Here is a 26,267-nt window from a genome sequence, read left to right as displayed (position 1 = left end):
TTCATACAGCACGCTGTCTTGGAGTGAGATCTGAGTACAACACCTCCACAATCGAGTATAAATGCAGAGGCAGAAAGAAAAGAAGCCAAGGCTAGGAGGCCAAGTGGAAAATGGAATGAAAGCCTGCCAAGAAGCATTTTGGGTAATACACAAAGGCATGCAATTAGAAGGGAAGAATAAGTTCTGGTGTTCCTATTGCACAGGAGGCTAACTAGAGTTAACAAGAATGTATACTGTATATTTAAAAAAAAAAAGCTAAAAGAAAGTTGTTTGAATGTTCTCACTACAAAGGCCTGATAAATATCATTTGATTATTATACAATGTGTATATGAATCAAAATACTGTGTAACCCCTAACTGTACATTTTATGTGTCAATTTAAAATATAAAGAAAAATAAGCAAGGGCATGTGCAAATGTCACCATTATTTCCTTAAATATGGGTTTGTTTAGTGGACTGGTTTCATGTCACAGTTGACATGAATGAGCCTCTGGGGGTAAGAGATGTCTATTGAAGAGAATTGGTGGAGGCTGGCATGGTAGCCTATGCCTGTAATACCAGTGCTAAGGAGCCTGATGCAGAAGGTTCCAGGCTATGGGAGGGAGTTCTAGGCAAGCACTGGCTATCTAGTAATACCCTCATCTCACAAATGTAAAAGAAAGAAAGAGAATCTTGACAGGTATGTCTCAAGAAGGGAATAGCCAACGTGTCATTGCAACAGAGAGGGGTCAGAATGCTCACCAAAGAGCACACTGAGACATTTTGCTTTCTTGACTTTTTGTTGTTATTTTGTTTTTGTGTTCGTCGTGGGACTTGAACTCAGGGTCTGGGCACTGACCCTGAGTCTTTATGCTCAAGGCTAATGCTCTACTTTGAGCCACAGCACCACTTATTTACATGATTTTTTGAAGCCATTTTTCCCCCTGATGATTTCCAAACTTTTTTTCTTTTTTTTCTGATTAAAAAAAAAAATTTTTTTTTTTTTTTGCTGGTATGATATGGAATGCAAGGTCAACAGCAGAAAGCAGTCAAGGGTAAATTGGTTCCATTTGTGATCCAAAAAGAAAGTAAAAAAAAATACAAGCAAAGTCAATGAAGACACAGAAGCAAGGAGATGATACACCAGCAGCTAGCATGGGAAGCGGAAATGGTTCCCTAGGGTCCTCTTCATGGACTTCTCTTTCATTCTGCACACTCAGCCAGAGTTAAAAGTTCGTTTTTACTACCAAGTTTTCCTACAATTTCTCAAGTGTCTTCTGCATACTCTTAGCTATGTGTCCTTCAATCTTTGAAGCTCAGATGCCTAAATTGAGCCTGGTAGCTGTAACTCTTATATTGTTGCCTCTTCTAATTGTGGCATCACCACCCACTTCCCTTCACATTGCAAACCATACCATTCTCTTTGCTGACATTCAATATGCCCGCAAGAGCTCTGAAGATAATTCATAAGCATTCATTATCATCATCGTCATTATGACTGTCTTTTATCTAGCCCTTCAGCTGAGCACTGGGCTAAGTCCTTCCATATGTATTACCTTGCCTAATCCTCCTCATATCCTTTAATTTTTTATAACCTTATGGGTGCTGCTATTATTCCTGTTTTAGAGATGGAGTGTCTGAGGCTCCGCATATTTAAGTATTCTCGCATGCTTTAAATAGTTGCTCCAGTTACACAAAATTGAATCCAGGTAATTCGACTCTGGATCCTGTTCTCTTGCTGCTATATTTTGCTGTTTCTCAGCTCGACTGCGTTTTTCTCAGAATAGCCTCACAAATCCAGCTCTTTCTCTGGCTATATAGTTACATAAGATTATATACCTGAGCTCCAAACGTGGATGGATTTACTTTGGAACCCTGGGGCCTGCTGTGTGCCTTTGGACGAGGTAGATGACCTTCTCTACTTGTGGTCCCACATTGGCAAAAAGGTACTTTCTAGCTACATTATAGTTCAACTACAGGGGTCCAAATAAAATTGTATACACACACACACACACAGAATAAAAGCTATGTAAAGCTTTACATACTTTATTGTTCTCATTGTTAATATTCTACTCTAGTATGAAAGTGCAAATGTTTTCAGTTTGTTTCACTAGATTTCTGACTGGTCACTGACACAACACCTGGTAAATTAATTTTCTCCATTCTAAAACGGATCGTGCCACGTTCCTGCTGGAAAGCCTCTGATGTCACTTTCCTCATCAGGATTGCCTTTGAAGCCACACAAGGGTATTCGGTTATAATGGAATCAACTACTTAAAAGAAGAATGACATCTGCTGCTGTCTTCTTCTCTTTTCTGCCCTGTTCCCAATAGAAGCAGGGTTTTCAAAAACATCAAACTCATTCCTTTTGATGCCTTTGGGTCTCTTTGTGTTTCCCATTTCAGTACTTGCCCCATTTCATCTAGAAAACTCTTATTTGTGTTTCAAGATCCAACTTCCCAGGATAGTGTCCCTACCATCAAAATCTAGCCTCCTGCTGTGCTGCTGAGCACATTACTAATAGTATTTATCATACTAAACTTGCAATTATGGAATTGCAATTATTTTCCCCAAAGGAAAATAATTCTGAATAAGAATTAATGTACTGTGTCTGCTACACTGTAGATGCACCATATAGATTGAAGTTGAATATATATGTGGAATGAATTACTAAAACTATATGGTTCTTACTGTCTATAAATTATTGCCACATACTTATTTTTAATCACATTATCATGATATACAATCCTAAGATTGTTTGGATACAAGATGTTATTATTATTAGACTTCTTCAACACCCCGCCCCAAATTTGGAAAGCTTTAAAAATACACAAAACCAAACACCCATAGTTTTTTTTTTTTAATAAAGGCTTAAGTGAGCACATGGTTCATATTTTAAGAACAATGTAATTATATAGATCATGATAATTACCTGTGGGTATTTGGTAAGTGTGTAGCAACCTGATAATGGGACTTCCCCTCAGATTCAGATTAGAGTATTCCTCAGTTTGCTGGAGAGGCTGCTAGTTAGAGATTCAGCCTGAAACATGAAATGAAAGGAACTCTGGAATTACAGTAGCCTTCCCAAGTCTTTGTAATTCCTACCCCTCTTCCCACACCACCCCACTTTTTTTTTTAATGTGGCAAGAACAATCAATTCAGCTTTAGAATTTCAGGATCAGTAGTCTATTATTTCTCCAAATTCCTCAAAAGACCACTGAACAAGAATAACAAGGAAGGATGGTTGATTTGAACACCAGAGCAGTGTTTATTAATATGCAGGTGATAATTCATTACTGGCACATAAAACCAATTGTGCCCTCACAGCAGTTTTTTTTAAAAATGGACACCTGATTCATTCACTAGACATGGTTTCATATAACATTGTCAATTTTTTTAAGCAGCTGAGGAAAGGCTTTAAGCAAAAGCAACATCACTAAAGTTAGATTCAGATCACTGTTGTCTGAGGCTGATCCTGAAATTCTGTTTGCATAGTAATTATCACATCTAATTATAGTTATTACATAATTTTCCTAATGAGGCTGAGCCCCTATCACGAGGAAACTTACTATTTATGTATTTTTAGGCCCTATCTATATATTGTCTAGGACATAATTGACATTTAATAAGTGTTTCTCCAGAAGAGTACTCATTTGGGTAAATACATGTTCTGAGACTGAATGAATGACTCAAGTTACAGCGTACTTGAAGGCTATTCTTGCTTCTTGCTCACTTCGAAAAATAATCTTTTCTTTTCGAAGTCTAGGAGTTCTACGGGACGAACTATCATAGCATTGAGATTATGCAAATGCAGGGATTACAGGTGTGCCCACCACACCCGGCCCCCAGGTCCCTCTGGGTTGATTTGAGCAGGTGCCAAAGGCTCTTTGATTTTGACCTTCTTTGCCTAGGTTTTACAATATAATTCTCCCAAGTTCTAACAGAAACAATTTTGTCCCAAGCAGGTTTGTTCATTGTTCCACCGTCGGCCCCAGATCCCCTCCAACCTGGGGGTGCTGGTTTCGGCATTGCTTCCCAAGTTTTCCTGTCTTAGCAACTCAACTGTTGGACCAGGGCCAGTGGGATGCACAGGCGTTCCCACACGCCCAGTTTTAACAGTCCCCAGGCTGCAGGGAAGCGCCCCCGCCCCCCCCCCCCCCCCGGTTCTTCCCAGGGTTTGGAACGTGTGCATCCGCACCTGCCACCCCGGCACTCACCCGGTGTGGGAATACCGGGAGGGAGAGCGCGGGGGGGGGGGGGCAGATCGGGGGTGGGAAGGGGGACGAGCTGCAGGAACAAAGATCCGGAGTTCGAGTCCCGGAGCCAAGCGGCGTAGGGGCCACATCCAGGAAGCCCGACCCTGGGCGTTCCCCGGAGCCTGGCACGGAGGGAGGCCGCCGCCCGCGGGAGCCCACTCACCTGCGCCCCTCGCCGGCCCAGCCGGCGGCGCGCGGCGCGCAGGTGGCGGGTGGCGGCGTCCCGGGCGGCCGGAGGGGGCTCGGGGCGGGCGGGGAGGGGGCGCTGGGGCCGCGCGGCGGGGGGCGCGCGCGGGCCCGCGGGGCGGCTCCTCAGGTTTCCTCGCCCCCGCCCGGCGCCGCGCGCGCGGCGCCGCCTCCGCCCTCGCGCCCTCCCCCTCGGCGGCGGGGCCCTCCGTGCGGCCGCGGCCCGCCTCGCCCCCGCCCGGGCCTCCTCGCGCTTTCTCTCCGCTCCCCCTCGAGCCTCGAGGAGTCCGCGGGGCCGGGGAAGATGGCGGCGGCGGCGGGAGACGGCGGCGGCGGCGGCGGTGGTCGGGGGGGCGCGGGCCCGGGCGGCGTGGCGGGGCTGGGGTCGGGCTCTTCCTCCGAGACGCCCCCCGCGCTGCACCCCGACGAGGTGGCCGCGCGGCTGCAGCGGATGCGGCGGGAACTGAGCAACCGCAGGAAAATCCTGGTGAAAAACCTGCCCCCAGACAGCGGCTGCCAGGTACCGGGGGGCCGAGGGGGGGGCCGGGGGGGCGAGGGGCGCACGTTCTGGGGGGGCCGGCCGCAGGGGGGAGGGGCGATCCGGGCCGCGCAGCCCTCCCCCCACCTCATCGGACGGGGAGGGAAACTGAGGCTCGCGTGGCCCAAGGTCACGGGGCCGGGAAGGCGGGGAGGCTGCGTGGAAGGGTGGCCCGCGCCCCCCGGCCCGTCCAGCCCACCGCGCGCCGGAGGAGGGGAAGGGACCGTGGATGTGGGGTGTGCCGCTCCGATTTGGGGCACTGAGGCTCCCCCATCCACCCTCCCCCCAAGGGACGGCGGGTGTGGGGGGGTCCCGGGGACCCGGAGGCGCCCCGCGGAGGGTGGGGTCGCGGGCCGCTGGCTGCAGAAGGGCTCCGCCAAGTTTGAAGCAAGTTTGTCTCCCGGGTTGGCGAAGGCCCCAGGACCGAGGCTCTTCGCGCTCGGTGGGGCCGCCCCGCGGCCGACCCCTGCCCAGCCCCGGACCCCCGAGGGTTCGTGCCTCAGTTCACCTCCGGGCACCCAACTGTTGCTTTAGAATCAGACACTCTTAGGCGATCTGTGTGTGTGTGTGTGTGTATTTGGTAGTTTTCTGATTGCAAAAGTTACATGCCAGAAAGTAGAGCTCGGAAACAAAGGTTAAGGGAAAAAGAGGAATAACTCATTTCAGAGACGTAGGAAAACCACTGCTAGTTAACCTCTCAGCGTGGTACGCGTCACGATACATAGGCACTTTGTTGTAGCAAATGCATGAGGTCTTTTTAAATGTCCAGATGTTCACATATTAACTATGTATATGTGTGTGTATGTATGTATGAATGTATGTATGTGGGTGTCCTCGTGGTTAGGGATTTGTGTGTATTCATGCAGGACTGAATGCATGGAATTGTAAGCAGGGCTGGCTGTTGACACTTGCAGGGTGAGTCTTCTTTGTGACCCATAAACCGTGAGACCTATGTCCCATTATCGTGTTGTTAGAACTTACAAAGCTGGCCATAAAGAGGAACATCCAACTTCATAACTCATATGTGCATGGGGCCATTTTTTTTGGGGGGGGATGCAAACAAAAACATTCAGTTAATGTCCTCATCTGTCTCTAAACTGCCACCAAGTCCCCTTCCCATCGGTCAGATGTTTTGTGTTGCTACCTGTGAGGATACCTGGATGGTTTGTTGGTTTGTTTCTGTTTGAAGCAACTTTCCCCTGCCCATGCAAATAGCCTGGGTGCTGGGGGGGGGGGGGGGGCCGTGAGATGTAGAGAAGCAGATGGCATTTCTAAGACACCAACTAAAGCAACAAAGCCCAGTGTGTGGATAATCTAGGGAAGGAAAATGGAGAGGTGTCTGGACTTCTGTTGTAGAATGCCAACTATTCTTGTTAAAACATTTCCATGCATTAGTTCTCAAATCGATTTGGAGACAACATTGGAGTCAGTTCTATTCTTATTTTCTGTTGGTATTTTATCAAACGAGGTAGAAAGCATATCAGTGTCATATCCAAAGAACAAGTTAATTACACCTAGGATTGGTGATGGAGACAGCCTTTCTGAAAACTATAGGTGTGGCATGGGGTTTTGAGTCTTCCTCTGCTATAAAGTTACCTTTAGCCTAAATCTTAGCATTTTCTCTAAGGTGGCAAGCATAAACTAGCAAATAAAATTGTTGCAAGTTCTGCATCTAGATGAGCTATTACTGCCAACTCAAGTGTACATGATTGTTATGCATTTAAACACTTGCACCATGTTTTCTGAGAGGCAAAGAAAAAAAAAAGTTGCTAAGAACTACACCTGTTTCCAGGCTTGTGCTAGTATTTAACTTTTCTATAAGAATTCCCATGGTGAAAAGCTCTTAGTACTTCTGATATGTAGTTTTAAAATCAAACAGATCAATGTTAGTTTCCATAAAAGGTTTACTTGAATAAACCTTCAACATCCCCCCCCCCCCAACCTCTTCAGACTTACATTACTTTTACTAGTTTGTTGGTCTTTGTTACATAAGTAACTAAAACAAGCCAAAGTATTTTAACGTCTAAAAGCCATGAAAAGACAGTCTTTTCTTTAGATTATTTTAGTTGGGAATTGTGTTTTTATTGGTTCAGTAAAATGAAAATTTCCTTCCTTGCTTCCTTGCTTCCTTCCTGCCCTTCCCCCCATCCACCGTGCTAATCGGTTTTTGAACTCAGATGTCCTATCACTTTAACTATGCCTTCAGCCTCTTTTTCTCTTTCATTTTTCTTGTAATGTCTCAGATTATTTATTGCTAGGGCTAGCCTCTGACTGTCATCCTCCTACCTGTGCTTCCTGCATAGTGTTTACAAGTTCATATCACCATGCCTGGGTTTGTAGTTAGGATAAGGTCTCTTTTTGCCCAAGCTGACCTCACACCGCCATCCTCCTAATCTCTGCCATCCAGTGGCTGGGATTACAGGTGTGGGCCACCACACATGACTTTATCTTCTTTTTTCCAAGTAATATTTTCTTGAGTATGTCCTGGATGATCTCTTCTGGGTCCTATCTCTTACTATCTTTAACAATTCTAATGTCTGTGGGGTTTCCATTTTAGTTTTAGTATTTTGCTGTCAATTTGCTAATGGAGGTTTCACTGTATTTTGTTAGCTCTATAAAATGATTAATTTTGCTCAATTATTAAATAATCAGATGCTTGCGATACTCTCGTATCCAAAAGAGAGACTGTTGCTTTCTTTTATTTTTGCCCATCTTGGGGCTTGAACTCAGGGCCTGGGTGCTGTCCCTGAGCCTCCTTGTGCTCGAGGCTAGCACTCTACCACTTGAGCCACAGAGCCACTTCCAGCTTTCTCTGAGTAATTTATTGGAGATAAGAGCCTCAGGGCCTTTCCTGCCTGGGCTGGCTTTGAGCTGCCATCCTCAGATCTCAGCCTCCTCAGTAGCTAGGATTATAGGTGTGAGCCCTGGCACTTGGTTTGTATTGTTTACGTTTGTTTATTTTTATTTTATGTAGTTGTACAAAGGGGTTTTAATCAACAAGAATATGAGTAGTATGATTAATATGATCATCCCTTCTATCATCTTTCCAATCTTTCCCAGTCCCATGCAAGCCCTTATATATCATTTTTTATTTTTGAATAACACACTAAGAGTCAACACCATTCATAACTACAGTTCTCCACCTGTGTAGTTAGGGCCCCAGAACAACTTCTGATTGGTAACTGATTAGTAAGAGCATAATAATTTATTCTTAATATTTTGAAAACATGGTTTTCCATTTTTATTTTATTTTTGTGCCCATACTAGGGCTTGAGTTCAGGGCCTGGGCACCATACCTGAACTTGTACTGCTCAACACTGGTGCTCTATCGCATGAGCCACACCTCTACTTCTGGCTTTTTGCTGGTTAATTAGAGATAAGAATCTCACAGACTTTTCCTGCCTGGGCTAGCTTCAAACCAGGATCAGCAGATCTTAGCCTCCTGAGTAGGTAGGATTACAGGAATGAACCACTGGCATCTGGTTTGGTATTTCCTTTTTAAAAGTAGTTTTCATAAATCAAAGTTTGTTTTATTTCTGGTATAGCATTTTACAATAGTATCCCACAACCTGGTAGTTTCTGTGACTAAAATGCACACTGAAAATATTATTTTTTTAGTGAGCACTGTAGAGGTACCTGTATCAAGTACCTTATAGAAATGTGCACTTTGAAAGAGTGAAGCCCTTTATTTTAATATTTTCTCCAAAGTGTTCTCATTGCTGTGCATTCACTAAGCCTCTCAAGCTGTTAGTGACCTTCCTGGCCTCTCTTGTTTTCAGAGCCTGGCCCCATTTCAGGGTTGTTGATTTTGTGTGTGTGTTTTTGTTTGTTTTGTTTGTTTTATTTTAATCTCTTGCTCTGACCAGCACATTTTCTCTTTGTCACCTATCATTGTCTTTAGAGGCTTTGATCAGGTCATCTTCCTGCTTAAAACAACAAAAGCAAACAAAACCACCTCTTGGCCTCACGTTCCCAAGATCATGTCTCACACATTTGCAGAAATGATTTTTAGTAGTAAGAAATAGCGGGTCATCACACTAAAGCTACCAGCATGACTATGTTTATTGCAGCATTATTTACCATAGCTAAAATATGGAACCAACCCAGAGGCCCCTCAGTAGATGAATGGATCAAGGAAATGTGATATATATACACAGTGGAATTCTGTGCCTCCATCAGAAAGAATGACATTACCCCATTTGTTAGGAAATGGAAAGACTTGGAAAAATTATATTAAGTGAAGTAAGCCAGGCCCAAAGAAACATAGGTCCCATGGTTTCCCTTATTTGCAATAACTAGTATATGTCTGAGTCAAGCAGAAAAGTTCAGATAAGTTGATGTTAGGGAAATGAACCCCAAGATAAGTATTCAAATGTTTTTTTTTCTTTCGTGCAATTGTTTCTAACATATTTATAAGATGATTTCTTTGTTGCTTTGTATGTCCCTCCCCCACGGTATAACCCCTGCTATATTTGATGTTGGTATAATTTGTGAAGGGGAAGAGAAAAAACAAATAGTTTAAATAGGGATACAGGTGGACCCATTGCAACAACGAGATGTACAAGTGATTATGTTGAAAAAGGAATTTTACAACTTTGGTGGTGGTGGGGGGAAGATTGGGTAGGGGGGATGGGAAGGGATGGGAAGGAGAAACAAAGGAGGCTACAATGCTTGATAAGAAATGTACTCATTATCTTGCCCATGTAATTGTAACCCCTCTCTACAGTATTTTCACAATTAAAAAAAAAAAGAAAAACAAAAAGAAATAGTGGGTCTGAATTCGACTCATATAAGAGTGAGGTTGCCATGAAGTTTGCTGTCTGTCTGAAAAGCTCATACACATTTTGTATTACACCAGGAGTACTGAATTGGATTTCTTTCCATCAACTTCATCCATAGGCAAGATGTACCATATTCCTCCTCTGAATTCCTACACTCCTGTGATGCCAGAGGTCCTCAGACAGGAGCATGGAAAGCAGGGCATTATGGGATGGGCATTTAAGGCCTCTGGGCTTTTGGGGAGGGGGCAGCCACATTTCCTACCTGTCCTGCACTAGATTATAGTCTAGCTGCATCAGGCTACCTGGATTGCCAGACACTAAATGCTACTGTGGATTGAACATATGTATAGTTATGTCTTTCAATGTTTGCATTTTAGAATGTAACTATTTAGAGTGATAACATCTAAAATTATATGTGAAGCAAATACTTTCTAAGAAAAACTAGTGTTGTGAAAACTAGTTAGAATAGTTGTGTGCATGCATGTGTGTGTGTGTGTGTGTGTGTGATATGTGCAATCTTTTGTAACTTTGAGTCTAGAATTTTGGTTAAAGTATTAGGTACTTAGGGTACAAGGCACCCTTTCTTAATCTGTTTGTTGTTGCGCTTCTATAAACTGTCTATATTCTAACTTCCTTCTCTTCCAGAATCATTGTTGTTAGAGTTTCAGACGGGGGTCGGGGGAGAGGGGTGGTCGGGAATGGGCATTTACTTCCTGTGTGCATTCAGTGATTATCACAGGGCTTTTGTGTGTTCATGGCTGTTTTGTTGTGTTATTTGCTTGAAATCCTGAGAGACTGGATTGTGAGTGCTGAGATCTGGCATCCAGGACCAGCAGCAGAGGAAAGAAAGCATGGTCTCCTCTCCATGTGAATACTAGAAACTTCTATTTCAAGCTGATGAGAATCTTGATGATTACTTAATAGAGATCCATTTGAAATAGAATATCATCAACTAAGCACTTTTTAGACTCAAAACCCACCAAATACAGGGAACTCTGATTGAGCTTATCTTTAAAAGCTACTTATTGTTTGTTTTTTAAAAACTAAAAGCACAAAGTATATGAGAATTTTGCATATATTTTGTGTACTCCAACTGTGGTATACTAAAAATACACTTTTTTCTTTTTGAGTTTTAGCTTAGGGCCTTGAGCTCAGTCCTTTTTGATTTTATTTTATTTATTTATTTATTTATTTTGGGTCCGGTCGTGGGGCCTGAACTCTGGGCCTGGGCGCTGTCCCTCAGCTCTTCAGCTCAAGACTAGCGCTCTACCACTTGAGCCACAGCGCCACTTCCGGCTTTTTTCTTTTTGCTTATGTGGTGCTGAGGAATTGAACCCAGGACCTCACACATGCGAGGCTAGCGCTCTACCACTGAGCCACCTTCCCAGCCCCTCAGTCCTTTTTTTTTAAAAAAAAATTACTTTACTGTTGTTTTAGAGATGATATGCAGTGGGCTACCTTAACATATTAGGTAATAAGTACATTTCCTTCCATTTGCATAGTGCCATCTGTTCCCTCCTCCTCTCCCATTCCCTCCTTCCCATCTCTGCCCACAAATTGTGTGCTTCACTTTCATCCATGTCCAGTGCAGCCAATAGGCTTCACTACTCTACTTTTTCACCCGTTTTCCGCTGATTCTGAACCCTCCCCCACCTTCCCTGAGATGTGCACATGTATGCACCATATATGAGGGTAAGGAATACAGAGTCATCAGAAAACAAAAAGACTCCTTATCTTTGGAGTTTGTTTCAGTATGTATATTACTTTATATACTTATGTATTTTATATACATTTTATATACATATGAGAGGCACTTAGGTATTGGCCTTTGTGATTCTCTCCTGAAACTCTCCTCTTTTGGTCTCCCTATGAGTGTCTAGAATCCTGTATAATTTGTCACATCCTGTTGTGTTTTAAATCTAACTTCCGTAGATCAAGGAGAACATGCGCCATTTGTCTCTCTGGTCTTGGCTTACCTCACATAACATGATTTGTTCTAGTTCCATCCATTTCCATGCAAATGACATTATTCTATTCTTTCTAATGGCTGTTTTACATAGGTGCCACAGTTTTTGGATCCACTCATCTATTGTGGAGCATCTGGGTTGTTTGCATATCTTGACTATTGTGAATAGTGTGGCAGTGAACATGGATGTGCAGGTGTCCTTGTCACATCTTGGCTTATGATGCTCAGAGTAGATATGCTTAGGTGTGCTATGGTTGGGTTGTAGGGACTGTCTATGTTTAGTTTTTTTGAGGAACATCCAGACTGCTTTCCAGAATGGTTGTACTAGTTTACATTTCCACAAGCAGCACAGTGGGGTTCCTTTTTCTCCACATCCCTGCCAGCATTTGTTGTTGTCACAATTCAGAATATTGGCCAATCTACCTGGGATAAGATGGTATCTCAGGGTTGTTTTGATTTGCATTTACTTTATTTAGTTTGTCTTGTTTTTAGTTATTTTCAGGTAGAGTCATCCTACCTATGGCCTCTAATGTAGCTGGGATGAGAAGTAGACACCAGCATGACTGGCTTGTTAATTAAGATGAAGTCTCAATAACTTTATACCTCAGGCTGATCCTCTTGCTCTTCTGCTACTGAGTACTTGGGATTATTTTCTTTTGCTTGTTTTCCTTAACAATTTATTCAATAATTATGGCTTCTTTGAAAAATAGAACTATTATTTACTACTCCTTCCTGACAGTATTAAGATGTTTTCTCATTTTGAAATTATTGTTTCTTCAAGAATACATTGTACTTCCAAAAGTACAAAAAGGTATGCCACTGCGTTTCCAAAAGTTAGTATAGGAATGTTTCTTAACAGTTGTCTAGGACATATTCATTTCTAATGTAATTAAGCAGAATTGAATTATGGATTCTGCCTGTTTATGCATCTCGTTATCCTATTTCTTTCTTTTTTTTATTGGTCATGGGGCTTGAACTCGGCCTGGGTGCTGTCCCTCAGCAATTCAGCTCAGGGCTTGCTCTACCACTTGAGCCACAGCATGCCACAGCATGCCACTTCTGGTTTTCTGGTGGTTAATTGGAGATAAGAGTCTCAAGGACTTTCCTGCCCAGGCTGGCTTTGAACCAAGATCCTCAGATCTCAGCTTCCTGAGTAGCTAGGTGTGAGCCACCAGCGCCCGGCTCATTATACTATTTCTAAAGTAATAAGGACTTTGGTAGCTGCTAGAGAAATGCACTACTGCCTCCCTAAGTTGTAGTCTTGGCAGGATTTCCAGAAAAGTGTTGTGGAAGTGCTCCCTCCATTCTAGAAGCAGTACTTTGTGGTTAGCATCACAATGCTGTGTGTTAATTCCAGGCCCAAGAAGGCTCACACAGTCCACACACTGTTTTTTTCAGCTAATGAGTGGGACTCAACATAGAAATGAGTCTTTAGAGTTGTAACCTATTTTCCATAGAAAGAATATGGTGGTGTTTAGTTTTTGCAGGTTAGCATTCTAACGTCTATTGAAATTATGATTGCTTCTGAAAGTAAGATTACACTAATCACAGGTGACCAGCATCTAATCAGCTTTGTGGAAGCCCAGACTCCCTCCGGCTTCCTGGCCTTGATAGGCACACCCATGTCACAACAGAACTCAAGGAAGAAGGAATTAAAGGGAATTAATTCTTAAATCAGACTCAGAAGATTAGGGATGCATTAAATGAAATTGAGTCTGATGGAAGACTTGCTGTGAAAAGGGGTCCCTATTACTATCCCAAGTCTTCTCCCCTGGTTGGCTTTGGCCAGAGTCACCATGGAGATCAGCAGTCAGAGAGTGAGACTGGAGTTGTGTCCACCCAGCTCCCCTCTGCAGGCTTACTGCTTCCTTTGTCAGAGGTCAAAGTTCCATCCATTAAGCTCTGTTCCACTAAGCTCTTCTGGGTTATCGAACCGCTCCCCTTGTCTCCTTAAGCCCATGAGCTCAAGGGAATTGTGGGTAGCCAGTGGATTTAAACTTTGAGCTGTCTCTCTGATGACTTGGTTTTCAATATGCCATCTCTTTCTTGCTGCCACCCAGATAGTGTCACCCACCCAATCTCCTTTCTTCCTCCACCTTTCTTAATAGCAACCCATTTTCCCTGAGGACTTACCTTCCCTGGTTATTTAGCACCTCTATGATTTGGGTGAATTTTCCTCTCTGTTTGCCTGAAGAGATGGTTTAAAAATGGGCAGTACTGGCCCTGAGCCAGTCTGCACGTGGTAGTGCCCAGGCCACAGGAATTGTGCAGCCTAGGGTAATATAGAACAGAGACGCCCAGGAATTTTGTTTGGTTGCTAAGATAAATGATTCCCCCTCTCTGGATATGAATGCAAACACACACAGCCCTGCTTGCAGCAAGCACCCAAAAGAGGACTGGCTGGGGTGGGGGAGACGGTGAGAAGCTGGCTGGAGTTACAGCCTATTCAGCTTAGCCGCCTCTGGACTTGGCTGCCCAAGCCCCTGGTTCCCTTCTTGTCTCATTTAAGTCAGGTCTTACGTGTCCTACGTAATAAAGGACTGTAGTAAAAATATATAACCACTGGGCACGGTGGCTCATACCTGTAATCCCTGGGCTCAGGAAGTAGAGGTAGGAGGGCTAAGAGTTTGAGAACATCCTGGTTTTTGTATATTGGGACTCTTTTTTAACAGAACAAAACAAAAGAGATAACTATGTACTCTCAGTATTGGAAGGAAGGCAGAACATTTTTGTTCAAGAGTGCATTGTAGCACATTTGAAACACCTTATACTATACTATAAGGTGTCCTCTTCATCAAGTTTCTGTGTTGTAAATGTCTTAGTAATATTGACTATATAAAATATTTCCTTAAAAATTTAAATTCTTGACCCAGCATCTACTCAGCACCACAGAACCTGTACTGTTTTCTTCTCTGACTTACAATTTAAGATCTTGCAAATCACTAGGGTTTTTTTTTGTTTGTTTGTTTGCATCCGGTCATGGGGCCTGAACTCTGGGCCTGGGCGCTGTCCCTCAGCTCTTCAGCTCAAGGCTAGCACTCTACCACTTGAGCCACAGTGCTACTTCCGGCTTTTTCTGCTTGTATGGTGCTGAGGAATTGAACCCAGGGCCTCATGCATGCAAGGCAAGCGCTCTACCACTGAGCCACCTTCCCAGCCCCTGCACCTCTGTTTGGAACTGGGGATGGCAAGAGGTATGGGCATTGGCAGGCAGGTACCAGGACACCCTTTAGAAGGATTGTGCTAGGCCTTTGCCCTGCTGCTGTCCTCCCCTTATAAGTAGGTTTGGAGTACACAGGGATTGGGAAACCTTGTATCTATGCTCCTGTGCTGCTAGAGACTCAAGGCCCAAGTAGGCTAGCCCCTCTGCCACCCAGCTACACTCATGCTGCTCTTGCTCTAATCATCATCATCATCATCATCATCATCATCATTGTCTTAGTTTTTTTGTCAAGCGTTATACGTAGAGCTTTGTGTATATTTAATTCTCATTAAAGCTGTATAATCAGAGTTTCTTACTCCTACTTTATTCATAGGGAAGCAGAAACTTAAAAATTAACGTTGACACATTCCAAGGATCATTTGGCTAATTAGTGGTAGAGAACTAATGTGTGTGTGATTTCAAAGCTCAGGTTCTTATCTCATGCTGTGTTACACCTGCAGTTCCTCCCTGCCCATGCTGTAGTGTTAAGTGATGAAAGGGCAGAGACCATGTCCTGTTTACCTTTGTGTCACTAGTGTTTAACCTAGAACCTGACATGTGGTTCCAAGAGAGATGAGGAACATCTACTTTGTTCTGAAGTGCTGCTCTTCTGTTCATACGCCTGATGGGTGGCAGGCTCTCAGCACTGCTTTGTGGATGAATACTTTTTGCAGTGTAAGCCTGTGTTAGTTTTCGGCTTTGAGCTCATCCATTCACCTACAATCAGTCAGCTAACTGTCTGTAGCCTTGGGCGCTATTAAACCTCTCACCAGAAAAGTGCTAGTATTCATAGGCACACCAACATCTGCACATAAGTTCAAGAGTTTGGGATCCTTTGCAGATCTTACTAGAGGATCACAGACCCTGGATTGAAAAGTGCCCTTGCAGGACAATGGAATTCTGATCACCACTTCAGGACATCATGAGTGTAGAACACATGAGGAGACCCAAAGCACTGCTTTTTTTTTTTTTTTTTTTAAGAAATTATTATATTGATGGGACTGGGAAGGTGGCTCAGTGGTAGAGTGCTTGCCTTGCATGCATGAGGTCCTGGGTTTGATTCCTCAGCACCACATAAGCAAAAAGAATAAAAGCTGGAAGTGGCACTGTGGCTCAAGTGGTAGAGTGCTAGTCTTGAGCTGAAGAGCTGAGGGACAGCACCCAGGCCCAGAGTTCAGGGCCCAAGACCGGACCTCCCCCCCCCAAAAAAAGAAATCATTATATTGAAAGTCTCATATGAAGCTGAGGCTGGCTCTCTATTTGAAATCTGTCTCAGTCTCCTGACTGCAAAGATTATAGCAGTCAGCCTCAAAGTTTCAAAGCTCTGTGTGTGTGTGTGTGTGTGTGTGTGTGTGTGTGTATGTGTGTGTTGGGAGGGGGTACCTGGCATTTGAACTCAGAGGCTTGCACTTGGTTAGCAAGAGTGGTACCATTTGCTTGCTATGTATTACTATTATTATTTGTTTTTTTTCCGGATAGAGTCTTATGTTCTTCTCTGGGCTAGCCTGGGACCTTGAATCTCCTACCTATGGCCTCTAGTGAAGCTGGGATAACGGATGGATGCCTCCCCACCCAGACTATTTGTTGAAAGGGAGATCTTGCTAAATTTTGCTCCTGCTGACCCCTACAGTTCTCTCAATCTCAACCTCCTGAGGAACTGGGATTATAAAGATGAGCCACAGTACCCTAGCCCTCAAAGCTGCTTCTTGAGAGAAGTTTTCATAAGAAACTTTTGCACATGTGGATGATGCTCCATCTAGACAGTAGTATAAACTAGGCGCCTTAGTTTCTAAGATATATTGTTTCTTGCCACACAGGAATTGAAGACTGACCCTTCAAGTTCTGGGCTGGCAGGTAGTGCTTGACTCAGGATCATGAGTTCAAGGCCAGCCTGGGTTATATTGGGAGACCCTGACTCAAACACACAAATAAGTTACTTAGGAATTAGCTCTTAGGTGAAAGTGTTAAGCTAAAACCTTACAGAAGAACATTGCTGAGAGCAGTAGCAGAGCAAGTGCAGGGAAAGACATCCTGATAAACACCATGTTCTCAGTATTCTAAGCAAGGAACAGTAGAGACAAAATCAGAGCCCCAAAGCTCTAAGCAAACAAAACCGATTTTCAAAGAGTGACAGTATAATATTTCATTTAAAGGATGTTTCCCTTTAAAACATTAAGAACAGTATCCATTGTGCTTTCTGGTTTTCTTCACACTATTTCTTGGGGAAAAAAAGTTTCTCTCACCTCCAAAGCTTAGCCAGTCACATTGTGCTTTGTGTTGTTTTTATTCACCATAATTGCCTTTACTTTGTGAACTAGTTCCCTCTGCCCTGGGTCTGCGCATTTTCTTTGGGTATTTGAAGCTTCCTTTGAAATCTTTATTTCTGTTCCACTCTCACCTCCCTACCCGAACTCTATCCACCCTATCCTGCCCCAACTCTATTGTCCCTACTCACATCTACCCACCTACCTCCACTCTGTCCAACCTATCCCTACCCACTCTACCCACCCTACCCCCACCCTACCCTCCCTACCCATACTCCATTGTACCGGCTCCTTCTGCCTACAATGGGTGAGAGGTACTCTTAGTCATCAGTTTGCCTTTCTTTTCTGAACTTTAGAACTTCGGTTATCCTACCAGTTTAACCACTTTCTTGGATTCCAAATTGGTCTCCACTTCCCTGACTTGTTAAGGTTCTTTTTTGCAACCTGAACTAAAAGTACTTGCTGTAAACAAGATCATGTGAATCTCAAAAGCTTTGAGTTTTAAAGCAATTTAGTCTTTAGATGGTTATAGTAAAGGTTACCACCCACCATGTACATCTTGATCAGAGGCACCTTTCCACCATTCTCCCCGCCCCCCTCTTCTCAGTCACATCAAGTTTCTTACTTTAATTTTTACATATATACATTGAGTATTGTGACTTCGCCTCTCCCCTCCATCTCATTTTCTTTTCCATTTGGGAAGCTTTAACTTTTGAAAGCATTTCAAATATACTAGGCATGGTCAGTACAGCTCAGAGAATTTTTCTTTCCCTGAACTGTTTGAGCACACAGATAGGATGTGGTCACCTTGAAGACAGCCATTGCCACTTCTTGACAGAGGTAGTTTTTGTTTGTTTTTATTTTTGTGCCAGTATTGGAATTGAACTCAGGGCTTCATGCTCTCATTTGGCTTCTTTGCTCAAGGCTGGCACTCTACCACTTGAGCGTTATGATGTGAGGGATGTTGTTAGGCGATTCCGAGGTCTGGGAGGATCAAGCGGTGTGCTCACACAGACCTGGGCGGTGGCTTCTTGATGAGACAAAGAGACAGAGGACACAAGCTGACTGAGGCTGTTGCTGGCATAACACACATAGGTAACACACACCAGTAACCCCTTTTTATAAGTGCAAAGAATGATTAAAAGTGCAGTAACATAGTTATTTGCTATTATTAACAAATATCAAGGGCCATACAAAATTACATATGCTACACTTTTGTGTGGAGATGCAGGCATATTTACCCTAGCATGACCATGAACATGTGTAATGCATTGTGCTACAGCATTATGACGGCTGTGACTGCAGTAGGTGAGAGTTGTTTCTCAGCTCTTGTGGTGATCATGGGGGACCACAGTTGTCACTATTCTCACATTGGTGTCTCCATTGTTTTAGATCTGGGCAGGAAGAGCTGCTTCTAATGGCCCTGTGTCCTCTTTTCAAATAAGCTTTTTATTTTGGAAAGGGTTTAGCTTCACAAAAAGTTTAAAAGATCAAACACTTACCATGTATTACCTACCCAGTTTCTTGTAATGTTGTAGCTTGCATAATCAATATATGTTGTTCAAAACTGTGACATTGATGTTGTCTTACTACTATTAACTAAACCACAAGCTTTTATTTGGATCTCATTAGTCTTTTCACTTAGGTTCTTTTTTGTACCAGGATCTAATACATGATACTTTATTCAGTTATTATCTTGTTCCCTTTGTCTCCCTCTCAGACAGTTTCTCAGCCTTTCTTTCATTCATGACTAGGATTAAAGATCAGGTATATTCTACAGTGGTCCTTGGTTTGATTTATAGGACTTTTTTTCTCCTTCATGATAGGATTAGTGCTATGGTTTTAGGGGAGAATGCCACAAAGTACCCGTCTGACCCCACTGTGATTCTGACACCAACAGGACTTAGCACTGGGATACTGACCTTAGTTATTTGGATAAGGTGATGCTTACCCAGTCTCCCTTTTCTAAATATACTATTTTCCACAGTCACCAGTCTAGGAAACAAGTCATTAATTTCTTCACACATTTAAGGAAAGAGTTCTCCCCCCTCCCCATCCCACCTCCCTCCCTGTATTTATTTAGTGCTGATACTAAGGCTTGAACTCTGGACCACTCTCAGAATTTGTGCTCTCTACTGGTGCTTTATTGCTTGAGCATGCCTCCAGTTCTGGCATTTTGCTGGTTACTTAGAGGTAAGAGTCTCATGGATTTGTCTACCTGGGCTGGCTTCAAACTGCATACTCCAGCTGGGGCCAGGCCTTTAAGACAGACCCATAGTTTAGCATAAACCACTCAAAGTCCTAGCAGGTTTTTCTCATGGGAACTGATATACTGATTCTAAAAATCTATGCAGAAAAGGTAGAGGGCTTCAAATAATCCCCCCAAAATGGATTTACACTACCAGAGTCAAAATTTTCTCTAAGCTATAACAATTATTATTATTATTATTTGGTCCTGGGGCTTGAACTCAGTGTTTGGTCGCTGTCCTTGATCCTCTTTGTGTTCAAGGCTACCACACTACCACTTGAGCCACAGTGCCATGTCCAGCTTTTTTTGAGTAGTTTATTGGAGATAAGAGTTTCATAGGGACTTTTCTGCCCTGGCTGGCTGTGATCCTTAGATCTCAGCCTCCTGAGTAGCTAGGGATGTAGACATGAGTCACTGGTGCTCCACTAAGCTATAACAATTTATACCATGCAATACTACTAAAAAGGACTACACAAGTAGGCCAATGGACCAAATGTTCAGTTTGTCCATGTGTAGTATAGCCATTCATTCAGCAATGAATGGTTCTCCAATAAAGGAAGGATGTTAGGAAATTGATGTACCTAGAGGAATTTAGACAAATTCTTTAAAGATGAATTGTAGTGTAAGTGTTAATGGTGTTTGTTATTTGTGATTTTTTTTTCTTTCTTTTTTGCTGGTCCTGGGGCTTAAACTCAGGGTCTGGGCACTGTCCCTGAGCCTCTTGGTGCTCAAGGCTAGGACCCTACTGCACGTCTGGCTTTTTCTGAGTAGTTACTGGAGATAAAAAATCTCATGGACCCATGTAACTGTATCTCCTCTGTACAGTATGTTCACAAATAAAATTTAATTTAATTTAAAAAAAAAAAAAAAGAAAAAGAAAAAAAAAAATCTCATGGACTTTTCTGCCCAGGCTGGCTTCAAACCCTGATCCTCAGATCTCAATCTCCTGAATGCCTAAGATTACAGGCATGAGCCGCCATCCCCTGGCCTAAGACATCCTTCCTCCTGGGAACTGGGGGCTCACATCTGTAATCCAAGCTACTCAGGAGGATGAGATTTGAGGAGGAAACTTGGGTTTTGAAGCCAGCCTAGGCAAAAATGTCTGTGAGTCTCATCTCTAATTAACCACCAGGAAAAGCCAGAAAGGAGTTGTGGCTCAAGTAGTAGAGCATGAGTTTTGAGTGACAAATTTAAGGGACAATGCCAAGGCCTTGAGTTCATACTGACACACAGACACACAAACACAGACACAGACACAGACACACAGACACACACGACAGCTTTCTTCAAGAAACAATAATGCATTTATGAACTTAGGTAAATAAAGATTTCTTTCTTCCAAACTGACTTAGAACTAAAATGAAGAAAACTTCAGTCTATTAGCAAATAAGAGATTTAGGCAACACATTTTTGGCGAGAAAAGGACTTCTTAAGACATAAACCCAGGACATAGCTAGAAAGCTCAATAGAAAGCCCATGGATTGAGAGATCTCCACTAGCCATACAATGGACAAGGGTCTCATATCTAAAATATAAACTGGAAATCAAAAAATTAAATCCCCCAAAACAAATCCTCAAAGAAACAACCACCCAATTAATAAGTAGGCTAAAGACTTAAAGAGAAATTTCTCTGAAGAGGAAATAAGAATGGCCAATAGACACATGAAGAAATGCTCAACGTCTCTAGCCATAAAAGAAATGCAAATCAAAACAACATTGAGATTCCACCTCACCCCTGTTAGAATGGCTATAATCAAGAAATCTAGTAACAACAGATGCTGGAGGGGATGTGCATTATTAGTGGGAGTATAAACTTGTTTAACCACTTTGGAAAGCTGTATGGAGGTTCCTTAAAAGATCACACATAGAGCTCCCTTATGACCCAGCAATCCCACGTTTGGGCATTTATTCAAACAATCACAAACAAGGCCATACTAAAGCTACCAGCACAACTATGCTTATCACAGCATTATTCACCATAGCTAAGATTGGGAACCAACCTAGATGCCCCTCAGTAGATGAATGGATCAAGAAAATGTAGTGTATATGTATATATATCTATATATCTATATATATACATAAGTGTGTGTATACACACATATAAACACATACATACAAATATACACATGTGTGGTCTGTGTGTGTGTGTGTAATGGAATTCTATGCCTCCATCAGAAAGAATGACATCGCCCCATTTGTTAGGAAATGGAAAGGCTTGGAAAAAATTATATTAAGTGAAGTAAGCCAGGCCCAAAGAAACATAGGTTCTATGTTTCCCTTATCTGCAATAGTTAGTGTAAGTCTAGGACAAGCAGAAAAGGTCAAAAGCTATGTACATATGACCATATAAGATGATGCTAAGTGAAATGAGCCCCAAGATAGGGGCACAAGGTTTTTTCTTTCTTGCTGTTGTTTTTAATGTACTTATAATGTACTATGTGATTTTTTTTGTTTCTTTTGTATGTTTTTCCCCCATGGTGTAACCCCTGTTTTCACTGTAGTTGATTCTGGTGCCCTACATCTTATATATACATTTTTCTAATTTGGGGAGGGGAAGGGAAATAACAAAATGCTGAAATAAGGATACAGATTGACCCTTTGTAACAATGAGATGTACAAGATACTATGTTGAAAATGAACTTTACAACTTGGGGGGGGAGTGGGAGGAGTTGAGGAGGTGGGGAGGGAAAGGATGGTAGGGGAAAAAAAAGGAGGGGGTAACAATGCTTGATAGGAAAGGGACTCATTACCTTATTCATGTAACTGGTACCGGTCTGTACAGTATCTTTACAATAAAAAAATATATATTAAAAAAGAAAGACAAAAACCCAGCTGGGTGCTGGTAGCTCATGCCTGTAATCCTGGCTACTCAGGAGTCTGAGAACTGAGAATTGTGGTTCAAAGCCAGTCTTGGCAGGAAAGTCCGTGAGACCAGTAAACCACCAGAAAACCAAAAGTGGTGTTGTGGCCCAAGGGGTAGAATGCTCACCTTGAGCTGAAGAGCTGAGGGACAGTGCCCAGGCCCAGAGTTCAAGCTCCGCAACTGACAAAAAAAAAGCCCCACAAATTTTATGGCAAAAAATTGATACATATGACTTCATAAAAATATGAACCATCTCTGGAAAGTTTCACAAATAAATATGACAGACTACATACTAGGGAAATAACATTTGTAATACTACTAATGGCAGGGGGCTAGTATTCAGAATTTGTTTTTAAAATCTTCACATAAGTAAAAAAGAGAACTAGAATGGAAAAACAGATAATAGAGATACATAAATGTTTCCCAGGAGAACAAGTAAATGGCAAATAAACATATGTCTATTCTAGACAGGTTCCTTTCACAGAAACAGTAGATCTCTCTCTCTCTCACACTCTCGCTCTTGCTCTCCCTCTCCCTCTCTTCCTCTCTCCCCCTCCCTCTCCCTCTCCCCCTCCCTCTCCCTCTCCCCCCCCCCCCCTCTCGAACACTGCTAAGTCCAAAGGGCATGGCAGTAGCCTGGAAACTTATGCAGATATGAATGCTGTAGCTTTACAGCAGAATTTCTTTAGCAGGATATCTTAGAATTTGCTGTTACAGTCTTCAACTGACTGGGGAATGTCCACCCACCTTATCAAAGGCAATTTTCCTTATTTGAACAAAATAGCCTCTCACAAATACCCAGCTTTGGTTGTGATTGAATAACTGGGTAGTGCAGCTCAGCAGGCATGTAAAGTCAGCCAGCACGCTGCCCTTCCTGGTTAGTCAACAGATGACAACTTCAGAACACAGTGAGACCATGAAGTTGACAAAAACTTCTTATCTGCTAAAACTATAGGAAAGGAGGTGGATTAGCAGGTGCATATATGTCACCTCATCCTGCCAAAAACATTGTCTTTTCTCCACAAAGCCAGCCAGTTGCATGCATGCAGCCCAGGGACCTCACTCCATAAAGACTCCTTGAGTATAATACCAGTAGATATGTATGCAGTACTTACAAGAACATGATGCAATTTTATAAAAGCTAAGAAGCAAACAACCTGGAAACAAACCAAATGTTAGAAACATGATACTCAATATAGAAATCAAGGTATAGAAAAGCAAAATACCATTTTTACAAAGGCTCAAAACAAGAACTAGAAAAACCACACCTTCATTGGTGATGGAGAGTAGAGGGGTAGGCAGGGATCAGAAGGAGCAGGTCAGTGTCCTTAAGCCTGGAGTCCTCAGCTTTCTGGCTGGCTGTGTGGTTATGATATTATGTCCCATACTTCATTTGACAGATGATCTTTTCATATTAGCAAATCACCCAAATTAACACACTATTTGTTTCCTTCAGGGTTTAAAAGTAGACTGTTAACCTGTGAAAGACTTTCTTAGAAGAATTGAAACAAACAAAAGCAAGTCAGTGACTTAGAAAACAGTGTGTGGTTCTAGTGCATAAAAAGGGTCGACATCAAATATAGTGAAAGCAGGGGTTATACTGTGGGGGAGGGACATACAAAGTAACAAAGAGATAATTTTATAAATGTGTTAGAAACAAATGCATGAAAGAAAAAAACATTAAAATACATATCTAAGGGTTCATTTTCCTAACATCACATTATCTGACCTTTTCCGCTTGACTCATACATATACTAGATATTGCAAATAAGGGAAACCATGGGACCTATGGTTGTTTAAGGATACAAGTGGACCTGTTGCAACAATGAGAAGTACAAGTTGTTATGTCGAAAACGAGCTTTACAACATTGGTGCGGGGGCGGGGGGGGGGTGGGGGGGGGGGAAGGGGAGGAATGGAGAGGACTGGAGGGGGGGGAGGCTGGGAAGGGATGTGAAGGGTAAACAAAGGAGGAGGCTGCAATGCTTGATAAGAAATGTACGCATTATCCTGCCCATGTAATTGTAACCCCTCTGTACAGTGTGTTCACAAAAAAAAATAAAATTAAATAAAAAAAAATAAAAAGGGTCGAGTTTCACGTAGGAAGAAACGTGAAACTAGACCAGCTAGAACAATACTTCTAACTTTGGTGGAATTTGGGGTGCTTTGAGCCAAAAGCAGTTTATCTTCTCTTCAAAAAGCATTTTATATGAGCAAAAGCTTTCATGTAACGTTAGGGAGTGAGAGCTCATCAGATCTAGAAGACTTTTACTAATGTCAATTAGTAATACCAATTTTGATAAATCACTCTTGGCCTCAGAAATTTGTAAATGAAACTGCTGATCAGAGGACAGAAGTGTATCTATCAAAAGTTCTGCTTAAAAATAAGATGGTGAACTGACAGTATGGGTCAGTCGAAGAGTGTCTAGTGTGCATGAGGCCCTGGCTTTCATCTCCAGCATTACAAAGGAAAAAGTCATTTATAATTCATTAGAAATGTCATAAAGCTAGATGCATAGTAGGAAGCTGTAGTTTTAGTTATTTCAGGTCTGTGTGGCAGAGCATAGCAGAATTTTGGCAGATGGTTATTAGAACTCTCTTTCAGGTTTTAAGTTTTTAATTTGGCCAACTTACCAAGGCTCAAATTGAGGGGTGACCCACTTTTGCCTGGGTCAAAACAACCAGGGCATAGAGAAAAGTAATTAGGTTTTTCTTTGCAGGACGCGGTAAGGTTTCTCAGTTGACAAGCTCTGTACCCCGTGTCTGATGCATAGAAAAGCTATGATTAGAAATGTGAACGTTTTCTAAGGAGCTTTGAAGCTTTGCCTCAGCCAATCAAGCAGAGAGCATGCCATTTGTTTACAGTTCTGTGATCATGTGAAGAGCAGTATCGGGTTTTCTTTATCTAGCGTTTGACAGCTGTTCACCAGTGAAAGATCAGATTCTGTGCAAGCAAAAGAAAATACTCGATCCCTTCAAATAAAACCTTCTCTATAAAGTATTAAGTTAGTCAGCTGGCACAGTGTCTATGTTACACAATTGAAGTTGTTTTTCTTAATGAAGAATACAGTATATGTTTTTATAAGTCTAAGAAAACATTGAAGCATACAGCACAAAGATTGTGATAGTAAATTATAGACTAATGTGTACATTGATCATTATACTATGTGTTCCAGCAAACAGTAGTTCAAAAAAATTGATACATATATGTGTATGTACATATATATATGCATATGTTTATGTATGCACACACACATATATCTTTTTCTCTCTATATATAAATATATTTGGTGATAATGGAGTTTGAACTCATTGCCTCATGCTTTGCAATACAGGTACTCTCTTTCTTCTTCAGTTATTTTTCAGAACGGGTCTTCATTTTTTCCCAGGGTGGCCTGGGCCACAAATTTCCTATTTGTATTTCCTGCATAGCTGGAATGATAGATGTGTAGTACAGTGTTCAGCTTTTTATCAGTTGACCTGGAGTCCCTGCAACTTTTTGCCCAAACAGGCCTTGATCTATAATCCTCTAGATTTCTACCTCTAACACTTTTTTTTATTACAGGTGTGGGCTGCTGTGTCCAGCTATTTTTAAACACCTCTCATACAGCTTATAAATAAGTGATGTTTCATTATCTTTTGTTTGAGGCCTGATTATCTTTTCTTCACCCAGCTTTCTGTTTTGCCTGCTTCATCACCCCCGTTTTCCTCTTCTACTGGATTAAAAGGGAAAATATTTCTCAGCTGTCCTCCTGTTTTCCATGTCTAGGTTGCTCTTATGGTTACTTATTATGAAGAGTTACTGTTGTAACTGGGTAACTATAACAACAGTTACCGAGTTTTGGCAACCGTTAATGACGGTGTACCACTGCACAGGAACAAGTAAGGCTGTATGGCCCAGGGACAGTAAGCTCCTAGAGCCCCAGTGATTGGCCTAGTCCTCACTCAGCAAGTTTCTGGCCAGACTTAATGAAAAAAATAGAGTT

The 26,267-nt window shown here is 42.4% G+C and overlaps 1 protein-coding gene across 2 annotated transcripts in view; it reads left to right on the top strand.

The window, feature by feature from the left end:
* Window positions 1-4,725: 4,725 nt before the first annotated feature.
* Window positions 4,726-26,267, top strand: part of Raver2 (ribonucleoprotein, PTB binding 2) — a 68,954-nt gene continuing 47,412 nt past the window's right edge. For both annotated transcript variants that reach the window (XM_042683715.1, XM_042683713.1), the window contains exon 1: window positions 4,726-4,941. In XM_042683715.1, coding sequence (XP_042539649.1) covers window positions 4,726-4,941 — 216 coding nt within the window. The remainder of the gene's footprint in view (window positions 4,942-26,267) is intronic.

This window comes from Dipodomys spectabilis, unplaced genomic scaffold (genome assembly GCF_019054845.1).
Source record: "Dipodomys spectabilis isolate Male_0828 unplaced genomic scaffold, ASM1905484v1 ptg000002l, whole genome shotgun sequence".
In the NCBI taxonomy this organism is placed as follows: domain Eukaryota; kingdom Metazoa; phylum Chordata; class Mammalia; order Rodentia; family Heteromyidae; genus Dipodomys; species Dipodomys spectabilis.
This window is presented reverse-complemented; position numbering and strand designations above follow the sequence as displayed.